We start from the raw sequence: 12,067 nt of genomic DNA on the forward strand, positions 1-12,067 counted from the left end.
TAAAACTTAAAGTTTTGTAGGTGCCAATTTTTAACACAGACTTTTGTGAAGATTTTTAACCAATTTAATGTTGTGGCATTTTATTTTATCAATGGTCTATTAGGGGATTATCTATGGAAGTATGCAAAAAAACTCAATATTTGGAAAAAAAAACGAGTTATGGCGTTTCTATATATATAATCTGCAAGTTTGTCAATGTTTGTCAATTGATGGCCCTGGCCCTACAATCGATTTTTGACTATTATTGAAAACTGATGATTTTGTCCTACTGAAAATTGACAAAAAAAGTATGAGAAATTCGTGGGGGTGTCAGCAGTGAATAGTATATTTAAACAAGGATACATTCATAAAATAAAATTTGTTAGTTTATTCTCAAACGCTTAAAGGTTGAGAAATTGCATAATTTCTAACATTTTCAATTTTAGATCAAACCTGCGTTTTTGGTGGAAACGTTTTGTGTTCAGATTAAGCATCATAAAGTTAACTGGGAAAGATGTATCGCGAAGGAAGGTTCTGCAAACTTGTTAAATTGTGCAATTTTTAAAGGCTTAAAGTTTGAGAAAGTCTTTCATTGCTAATAATTTTCAAATTGAAATCAAACCTGAGTTTTTAGTGGGAACTTAATAAGAACCAAAGCCCCAAAAATTCAAGCACTTGGAACATTTTGTTGGAATTTTACTTGAATGCAAATGTAATTATGTTTTAAACTTGTAAAATATTTGAAAATTTAAATAGTTTTCAAACAAAAAACATGCAGTTTGAATTTATGTTTCCTTTTTACTGGAGAATGCTATTGAAATAAAGTGTAATAAAACTGTAATTCAACTGCTTGACTATAATTCAAGGCTTGAATTGCACTTGCTTTCAATATGAATTCCAGTAAAAATGTATATTGGGAAAGTTTTTTGTCGATTTCGTTCAAATTTGAAAACAATCTTGAAATGACATCTATTGAATCATGGCTGGCGCGAATCATCGTGGAACAAATAAATCCATTTTTCGTGCTATTTTTTAACTTAATCTCTAAATTTACTAGAAAACTAATAGTAACATTGAAATAAAGTTTTTCAAATGTTACAAATTCATTGAATAGTGTAATTTTCAAACGCCAACCTTATGATAAAGCGCTTAATTTCAAATCATTTTCAATTTGAGATCACACCTTTGTGAACAGTCTTGACTTCTATTGAATCATGACAGGCGCGAAACATCATGGAACAAATATATTGAAGTTCCATAATCTTTTGTTATCTGTTTGAGCAGCTCAAAATGTTCATAGAAAACATATATCACGAAGGAAATTTCGGCAAATGTTACAAATTCTTTGAATAGTGTGATTATGAAATGCCAACATTTTGAGAAAGTTCTTTTCAATTTGATATATAGTCTATCAGTTTACAGAGACAAAATCGTGGGTTAAAATGTGCAAAAAATGCCTTCAATTGATGTATGTAATTAATGTAAACACCAGGCCGCGATATTTCTAAAATACGAATTGATTAGGAAACTCACTGTCAACAGGTATTTTTTTAATCTTTTTTGTTAAGTCTTTATGGGGCTCTCATATAGTGTAAGAAATATTCTCCAGGCTTTGATTTGAACTCGAATAAAACTAGCGTTACAAAACTGGCTATTGAGCAAATAAAGAAAATAATTTAATTTACAAATTTTCCGTTTCGAATCTCAATTCGTGCCAACTGAATGTCGAGAGTATTCTATGATATTTTGTGACCATTTTAAATAACAGTTTGCAATAAATAGTTTTTTAATAATAAAAGTATTTTGCTAAGAAGGCACTTTCATAAAAAAGTACTTTCTGTGGATCCTTTCTTTAAACAGTACATTCTTAGAAATGAACATTCTTAAAAAGGTACTTTCTTTAAAAGGTAATTTCTTTAAAATATACTTTCTTTAAAAGGTACTTTGTTTGAAAGGTACTTTCTTTAAAAGGTACTTTCTTTAAAAGGTACTTTCTTTAAAAGGTACTTTCTTTAAAAGGTACTTTCTTTAAAAGGTACTTTCTTTAAAAGGTACTTTCTTTAAAAGGTACTTTCTTTGAAAGGTACTTTCTTTAAAAGGTACTTTCTTTAAAATGTACTTTCTTTAAAAGGTACTTTCCTTAAAAGGTACTTTCTTTAAAAGGTACTATCTTTAAAAGGTACTTTCTTTAAAAGGTACTTTCTTTAGAAGGTTCTTTTTTAAAAGGTACCTTCTTTAAAAGGAACTTTCTTTAAAACGTACTTTCTTTAAAACGTACTTTCTTTTAAAGGCACTTTCCTTAAAAGGTACTTTCTTTAAAAGATACTTTCTTTAGAAGGTACTTTTTAAAAAAACTTTCTTTAGAAGCTCTCTTTAAAATGTACTTTCTTAAAGAGTACTCTTTTAAAATAAAACATACTTATTAAAAAGGTACTTTCTTAAAAATGCTATTTAGATAAGTGTGATTGCTAGAACTACATTCTATAATAATTATCTTTGATCTTCGAAATTATATTACTTAAAAAGAGAAAATTTAAAATTTCACCTTCCCTATATTATATTTAAAACTACCACTCTTTTTTCATATTCACCTGATTTTTAACAAGAAATAAATAATTTTTTGTTTCAAAAATATTATCTCTGTTTAATAACATTCATTAAGTCCAATTAGTCTTTCGTAATCCTTAATAGTCATATTTCAGATAAACAGCCAGCTCATTAAAATAAAAACCTTGAAGAAGAATATAAAGGAAATAATTGAAGATTGTTTTTTTAACACATTTTTACGCAATGAAATTTTAAAATTTCCAACGTTTTCGCTATTAAAGTTATTCAGCAACATGCCACATTTAAAATTAACATATAAAACAAACAAAAAAAATTCAAAACATTTAAATAAAATGCAATAAGCAAAAGGTTTAAAAATTAAAGAAGTTAGTAAACAAATTTCTAGGATATTATTATCGTTATATGTATATTGCAAATATGTAAAATAAAATTAACAATATTTTAGTATAGAATTGAATTGTATTAGGTATGCAAAGCAAAATGCTGTAACTGTTGTTGCACCAAATCATGCTCTAAATTTCCATTAGCAGTGTTTAAGCCACTTCTGCTGCTGCTATTGCTATTATTAAGGGCATTATTGGAGCCGCCACCGCTAGCGCCCCCTAAAAGGCCCAAGTTAGAGGCTGAGGCAGAGGACGAGGCGGCTGCTCCGGCTGGTGCAGCAGCTGTATTAGTAGTACAATTTGTGGCAGATAGAGCACGAGATAAATTTGTTAGCATACCAGGTCTAACGTTGTCACAAGTTTCACAAATATTCAATTGTGGATGATTACGGAATGTACACATATTGCACTCCCATTGTGGTTCGACTATTTCTTCATACTCGCCGTCGTCATCGTTAACCAGAGGTTCCTCCTGATCACCATAGTAACTGTGATCTGTATACAATGTAGTATTGTTGTTTATCAGGGGCTCTGATTGCTGATGTAAGTATGTGGGTGAGTTTGTGTGAATTAGTTGTTGTTGCTGCTGCTGCTGATGTTGTTGTTGTGGTGAATTATATATATTTAGATTGGGTAATGAGGCGGCAGGTGGTGTATGGGGCGTGGATGATGGACTGTGATGTTGTATTATATCTAGACTAGTTTGACGTGGTGGTGGTGGCCTGGGCAACGGCCTTTGTGTTAGCCTTTGTCGTGGGAATGGTTGAGGTTGTGGCTGTTGGGGCTGATGATTTATTGCTAATTCCTGTTGTGATGGCGCTTGTGTAAAAGAGTTACCTATTTGTGTTAGAAAATGTATTATTAGAAATTCTTTTTTATTCTTAATTTCCACTTACTACTTCTAAGCATGTCGTTACAATCTCTCCTCAGTTTTGTTATTTCCTCATCCAGTCTTTCGGACAGACCCTCTGTGGGTATCGTGCCAGTTAGTAAATTTATTTCTTGTTCCACATTGCCGAAACGTTTTTTGTATTCACGCAGGGCAGCTGCCAATTTATCACGTTTTTTCTTTTGGCGCTGCAAGATTTCCTGGGTGGGAGCTGGAAAATTTGAAAAAATAAATAAACAATGAAATCAAATTTTGTTTAAAATAAAGTTACATATTTTTTTTTTAAATTTCTAACCAATTTAAGATTACCACAGAATTTTGAACTTGTTTCAATTTGTTTTAAAAGTCAGTGGCTTAGAAAGTAAAAATGCTAAGTCTCTTGCTACTAAGTTGAAACCCCTGTCTATACTTGACAAATATTTATCATAACAATTAATGACGTTTTTTGTCAAGACAAAGTTGTTTGAGCAAAAGCACTATCATAACATAAAATAATACTAACCCCCTGTCTATACTTGACAAATATTTATCATAACAATAAATGACATTTGTTGTCAAGACAAAGTTGTCTTAGCAAAAGCACTAACAATTTTATCATAACGAAGCAATAATATTAAAATACCTGATAATTCTTTATCTAGACAACAATTTTGAAGTTTATCATGATAAAAATTTGTCAGGTATAGACAGGGGGTAAATAAACAACGACATAATACTAACAACGAAATATACTAATAAAGGAATTTTGACGTTTATCATGATAAAAATTTATCAGGTATAGACAGGGGGTAAAGGAGAACAAACTAAATGTTAAAAAAATGTGTTGTTGGCATATTTTTTAAATCTTTAAAGCAGTTTTATATCCCTAATTAAATTTATTTAAAATATTTGTAAATATTTGAGTAATTGTTTTGAATATTTTTGTATTGTTTCCTATCTAGTTTTTAAAATTTAACATTGTTTTCCACTCTTAATGGCATTAATCTGCTTTTACACACAGCAAGTTTACTTGAAGGAAGTCTCTTCGATACCCTTTTAAACTTGTCTGTGTTCAATTTTGTATATCAAAACCTAATAGACGCCATAGTGAAAATGAGAAAACAAAAGAGAATTGAAGAGACTTGCCAGTACAAGCAAGTGTGTTCCCCACTTCTTTCTTCTTGCCTCTCTCTCCTATAAACTCTGACTTGCGGCAAGAAAACTTGCCTTGTGTTAAAGCAGACTTACTATATTATAATTTTCCATAAAAAGCAAAAAAATCTTGCTTTATATTTCAAAATCATAGATTGTAAATAAAAAAAAATATTTTCTTTAGCACAGAATAAAAATTTAAATCTTTTTTTATGTATGAGTTTAGAAAATGTTACCTTTGCAATTTATGCAAATATATTAATAAAATATCATCTTTAAGCGAAAAAACACACAATGCTATTAAAAATTTGCACAAAAATAGAAAAATTCTAATAAATAACAAATATATTAGACTAGAAAACCAGGTGCGCATCGCGGCCAAAAAGAAAGAGTTTGTTAATATACAGAATTAAAAAAGTTTTATAGGAATAAAGAAAATTCAAAGTGTCATTAATAGGGATGTGCGATTAATCGAATAATCATTCACTTCGTTTTTGTGTTTCTAGAAGTTAATTAAAGAAAATTCATAAGATACCATTAGAATTAAGAAAAAGTACCTTGAAGTGTCCAATATGGACTCTAAATCATTCAGTAACATAAAAAAGTACCATTAGAGGAACGAAAAAGTACCATCTGTTCTCTCTTCATGGCACCTTAAAGAGTGTGTCAGAAAAAACATATACATACCAACAAATTATTATTTTTTTAATATTTCAAATCATTAATTTTCATTTGTTATTTCGGTCAAAATCGTCACCGAAAAAAAGTACGTGAAAAAATAATAAAAACTTTTCTAAAAAATCCAATATGGACTTTCAAACAAATAGCAAGAGATCTGAAGGTACATCGTCACTCTGTTTCCTAAACAATTAAACAGTATAAGGAATACTTGAACATTGAAAGAAACCTGGATCAGGATAAAGAAAAGATATAGGTAAGGCAAAAGAAGTCGAACAACTTTTTCGAAGAGCACCGAACAGTTAAATGATCTGATTGTTTTGTGCGCAGAACCAAAGCTAATGGTGGGTTGAAGTCGTGATTGATGATAAAACTTATGTACTGGCAGACTTTAGACTGGCTGATGGACGTGATAATGTTCAAGAACAATACCGGACAAAAAACAAACAAAATTCCACACGAAATTTCTTGTGCAATTAATTTGCAGTAGTGGCAATATAAGCCAACCATTTGTGACATCGGACACGATAAACACAGAAAAAACGGATTGTCTACAAAAACGGCTTTTACATTTCTTAAAACAGCACAGAGTACCTTCATACTTCTGTCCCGATTTGGCATCATACCACTATAGAAAAAAGGCCCATGAGTCAAAAAAATAATGTCAATATTGTACCACGGGAGGCAAATCCACCCAACTGTCTATTGGAATGGTGTTGAGCTCTTGTAAAAAATAAGAATTAAGGAGATTTGTTTTGTGCTACAGATATGTCTCCAACGATTTAAGTCTGTATTAATTTTCTCAATAAAAAATATGTTTTAAAAATGTACCAAATGCCACAATTGGCCCAATCTTACATTTTGTATTCAAACACCAAACTGTTAGTTAATTTTTATATGACTGCAGCTACCAATATTTAAAATTGTATCATAATTGGCTTTATAATTTCGAATAAAATGTATTTTCCGGGTTTTCACCCCTTTTTGGTACTTTTTTGTACATATTGTAATGATCAAAATGTTATTCAAATCTTAATGTGAGCTCAATTTATAGAAAAACGTATTTTATGCAAAAAGTACCAAACTATTTTTACCCTTTAAGGGTTGGAATTTCCAAAAAGTACCAAATTTTATACTTGGTTGTTTTTTTTGTTTGCTAAATAAATAATATGAATTAAAATTGATATACATTTTTATTAGTTTCAAAAAGTACCAAAACATAGTTTTTAACCGTTTCTCCCCTAAAGTAGGCGAATTAAAAAGTACCAAACACCTGTCTGCACATTTTTTAACTAGATAAAGATGTATTTTAACTGGTTTTGGTTTCTGTGTTAGTTTAAAAGATATAAGGCTACCTAATGTAACCTTCGGTTTTCCATAAAACTTTTTTTTTAAAAAAACCCTCTTTAGGAAAAGTACCTTTCTTGAAAAGAACTCTTTATCAAACATAGAACCATACTAAAACCCCTCCAATTTATAAACATTTATAAAAATTCCCACGGCATAAAAAAACGTTTAAACCACCCACCAACACTTAAATTCTATAGGATATACTAGGTACTAAATCTATATAAAGAGTAGATTCCCCAAAAACAAAGCAATATTAATATAAATAAAGAAATTTCAAATTTATTGCCAGCTAATCGAAGAATATATACGCTCTAATTGTGTCAGAGGAGAAAAAATTAGAAAAAAAAAAACATTAAACAAAATGATAAAACGCAACGTGTGAAAAAGAGAACAGCAACGATAGCTGGCTAATCAACGAATTTACTCAAAAATATTTCTCAAGAATATATGTATAGAACACAGCTACAAAATTATAATAATAACAATAAATAAACAAAATAATAACTCGTGATTAAAATTTTTAAAAGATAATTTAAAAAATATAAAACAAAAAAATTCGCCATGAACTTGAAACAAAAGAAAATAATGTTTAAGGAAAATTTATAGATACTATTTGAGAGGAGAAGAGGCGGGGGAGGAAGAAAAGCATTTAAAAATTTAAATAAATTTATTTATAAATAATATTGAATAATATTGGCAAATATTTGTTTAAACTTTAAAGTAGGTATGTTGAAAGGGTGTTGAATTATAGTACCTGAAACTATTTGTTAATTACTTTAAAAATATATTTCTCACATTTAATTGCACGTAGTTAGCTATTTTTATAACTTTTTAAGGGGGAATTACCAAACATTTTCAGTTAGTGAGAAACGGTTTGTTGGTTTTTATCAATGAAAAGTAGAATATAATAAAATTTTAAGTTATAAAAATAGAATTATAAAGATTAAAAATAAACATTGAGTGGCCATACAATGGAAACTTATTTTGCAAACTGAATGGTTTCAATTCCGTAGTTTTATTTCGATCGATTTCGTTTTAGGTACTTCAGATTCCGTGTAATTTATTTATTCAAAAAAATAGTTAATAATTCTGTATTTCAGATTTTAATTTGACAGCGTTTTTTTTATATTAAAACAAAAGTGAAGTTTTTGGTACAGAAATTGATTAAACATTTTTGAAAAACAAAATAAATACAAAGAAATATCAATTCCACTTTAAAAACTGAAAGTGGTTTCATTCCGAAAGAAATTTTCGCTTTACTTTTGCTGAAGAAGCGAAATACGGAATTAATTCTGTGACAGGCTTGATAATTTCAGTTTTGAAAGGCAAGACCTTTTACAAAATATTTTAATTATGGATTGCAGTAAAAAAAATATCACGACAATTGAATCTTCTTTCCGGAACGAGCCGATTCTTAGTCGGCCATACGTTGATAACTCAGCAACAGCTGTATCATCAACCAGTCGATTTTTTCGCCAGGGAAAAACCTTCGATAAGGCGAAATTGTAATTTGTCCTTTACAATTACAAAGTTCAGCGACATTTCTCTTCAGAAATTTATTATCAATATTATTTTGCCAGTATAAATAAATGAAATAGTTAGACTGTAAACAATTTTTTTGTTGTGTAAACAAATATTTTATTATGATGATAAGAATAAACATGTTATTAACCATAAAATATAGAGACAACAAATAAAAAGAAATAACGTCGCTATAAATAAAACTGGTCAACAATAAAACTATTTTGTGGTCAATAAAATATTAAATAGATATTGCTGTTTGAATAATAAATGTTACAATTTAACCAATCTTTTAAAAATATTTCTATTTAAAAAAAAAACATGTGCATGAAAATTTTTAATCACAAGAATTGTTCAATTACCCACAAGAGATAAGAAATATTTTGTAAATTAATTGTAATTCTTATAAAAATAAATCAAATACCTTGCACCACACAGTTCAAGGAAATTTCCATGTCTGTACATTACAAATAACTTAAAAATGCAGGATTCACTATAGATGGCGTATCTTTTGAACGAATTATGTGCCAACAAAGCGTCTTATGCGAGAAGTTTTACTTTACTTATTTAATTTGGAAAAAAAACTGACGCTGAAGCAAACCGATTGGCTCCCCAAAGCTTATGGTGAATGTGTTGCATTGGTTTCAACATGCGAGAGATAGTAGTGGTGATTTTGACACGGAAGACAAATATCGCCCAGCCGGCCAGCCAAAAAAGTTTGAAGACCAAGAATTTGAGTTATTACTCCATGAAGATTACAAGATTACAAGAGCTTGCAAAATCATTTGGAGCTACTCCAGCAGCAATTTCAAAACGTTTGCAAGCAGCAGATTTCATCAAAAAGTACCGAGAGACCTTGAAAGACGATTTTGTATTTCTGAAATTCCTCTTGAACGCTATAAAAGAAAATAATTTTTGCACCGAATCATTACTTGCGATGAAAATGGAACCATTACGATAACCCCAAGATTAAGAGATCGTATATGAAGCCCGACCAACCAGCTCTGTATTTGGTGGGAGCAAAAGGGTCCTATATATTATGAGCTGCTGAAATCTGGCCAGAATATCTCAGGGAACTATTAACGAACACAACTGATTCGAAAACCACCCAGAATATGCCACCAGACATAAAACTGTAATATATTCCATCATGAAATATAAAAACTATTTAGAAAGATGTGCCTCACCCGCCTTATATTCCAGATTTTGCCCCGTCCTTATTACTATTTATTTCGATGGATATAGAACACTCTCTGGGGGATACGCTTCACTTTGGAACAGAGTATCCGATATTGGCTTGATTAGTTATTGGCCTCAAAAGATGAGCAGTTCTTTTGGATAGGAAAAGGTCATAGCTAAGAAAGGCCAATACTTTGAATAAATTCGTATTGTACAAATGTTTCAAAATAAAAGCTAAAAATTAAAAAAATTTCGCATTTTTAAGTTTTTAAATCCATAATTAATTCAATTTAAGCTTAATTCACTAAAATTTTAATTCAGAATTAAAAATTTCAACAATTCATTCCATATTACCATCCCCAACAAAACAAATGCTTTAGCATTATTCAAAGGTTTTTATTTGAATGGAATTCATTGTTGAATTAATTCATAATGGAATTAATTTATTCAACCTTTGAATTTTAAAATTTTTTTAATACAAATCTAACCCCCTGTCTATACCTGATAAATTTTTATCACGATAAACGTCAAAATGGTTGTCAAGATAAAAAATTATCAGGTATAGTCTCCATTTGCTAGTATTATTGCTTCGTTATGATAAAATTGTTAGTGCTTTTGCTCAGACAACTTTGTCTTGACAACAAACGTCATTAATTGTTACCCCCTGGTTATACCTGATACATTTTTATCATGATAAATGTCAAAATGTTTGTCAAGATACAAAATTATCAAGTATAGTCTCCATTTATTAGTATTATTGCTTCGTTATGACAAAATTGTTAGTGCTTTTGCTCAGACAACTTCGTCTTGACAACAAACGTCATTAATTGTTATGAAAAATATTTGTCAAGTATAGACAGGGTGTTGACAACAAACGTCATTAATTGTTATGATAAATATTTGTTAAGTATAGACAGGGGCTAATATAAATTGAATTAAAATACTTTTTCTTCATTCAGTTTTGTTTTGCCTGATAAATTTTTGTCATGATAAATGTCAAAATGTTTGTGAAGATAAAAAATTATCAGGTATAGTCTCCATTTGTTAGTGCTTTTGCTCAGACAACTTTGTCTGGACATAAAACGTCATTAATTGTTGTGATAAATATTTCTCAAATATAGACAGGGTGTTGACAACAAACGTCATTAAGTTATGATAAATATTTGTCAAGTATAGACAGGGGGTAATACAAATTGAATTAAAATACTTTTTCTTCATTCAGTTTTGTTTTGCCTGATAAATTTTTGTCATGATAAATGTCAAAATGTTTGTGAAAATAAAAAATTATCAGGTATAGTCTCCATTTGTTAGTGCTTTTGCTCAGACAACTTTGTCTGGTCAAGAAACGTCATTAATTATTATGATAAATATTTGTCAAGTATAGACAGGGTGTCGACAACAAACGTCATTAATTGTTATGATAAATATTTGTGTAGTATAGACCGGGGCTAATACAAATTGAATTAAAATACTTTTTCTTCATGCAGTTTTGTTTTGCCTGATAAATTTTTGTCATGATAAACGTCAAAATGGTTGTCAAGATAAAAAAATATCAACTTTGTCTGGACAACAAACGTCATTAATTGTTATGATAAATATGAATGAATTGAAAAAAATTGTCTAATGCTTTTTGCAATCGATTTGAATTGCAGTATAATTGAAACATTTAATAAATTTTACAAAGGATTGGAATACAATAAAAAATTTATGATTCAATAAGGAGTTAATTCAACAAATAATTAATTCTCAAAACAATTAAATTCAACAGAATTGTAGTACTAAGGAATTAGGCCTAGGAATTAATTCGTAATGAATTCTTTAATGGAATGGTTAAGAGAAAAAACTTGGACATGTAAGATTGCTGAAGACGCCCTTGACAGGCTAGAAAATGCTTTCCAATTATCTAAATTACTTTACAATTATTACAAAGAAATTATAATAAATGAACGTGAGCCAAATTAAATTTTCTTCAAAAAAAAAAAAAGAAAAAAATAAGTTTAATTTTGCAAATTGAATTATGAATTAGTTCTTTCGAACATTTATTTTTAGTAATGAAAACCTTTTTCTCCTTAGCTTTAAAATTAAATTGAACCACAAATCTACTTTAATTTAATTTTCAACAGTGGAATTTGAAAATGAAAATCCATAGTTACAACCAACATGAATTTAACATTTTATTGTTAATAGTGTTAGTGTTCTATATCTAAATACTTCAAATATATTTATATCTTAAAATACTTTATTTATATTTAATTTATAAATCACTGTGTTTAGTTTAATTGTAATTGTTTTTATGACTTTGTTATTGTTTATATAAAAAAAATATAGTATATTTTCCAACCAGTATTGTTGTTACACACTTATCTTTACAATGACGAAATCAATAAGC

The 12,067-nt window shown here is 29.1% G+C and overlaps 1 protein-coding gene across 2 annotated transcripts in view; it reads right to left on the reverse strand.

The window, feature by feature from the left end:
* Positions 1-2,925: 2,925 nt before the first annotated feature.
* Tab2 (TAK1-associated binding protein 2) overlaps positions 2,926-12,067 on the reverse strand; it is a 47,324-nt gene continuing 38,182 nt past the window's right edge. For both annotated transcript variants that reach the window (XM_065510516.1, XM_065510515.1), the window contains exons 4-5: positions 3,827-4,030; positions 2,926-3,767 (exon numbers count right to left, since the gene is read on the reverse strand). In XM_065510516.1, the coding sequence (XP_065366588.1) occupies positions 3,010-3,767; positions 3,827-4,030 (962 nt within the window). In that variant the 3' untranslated portion in view covers positions 2,926-3,009. The remainder of the gene's footprint in view (positions 3,768-3,826; positions 4,031-12,067) is intronic.

The sequence above is a fragment of the Calliphora vicina genome, chromosome 5 (assembly GCF_958450345.1).
Source record: "Calliphora vicina chromosome 5, idCalVici1.1, whole genome shotgun sequence".
Classification (NCBI taxonomy): domain Eukaryota; kingdom Metazoa; phylum Arthropoda; class Insecta; order Diptera; family Calliphoridae; genus Calliphora; species Calliphora vicina.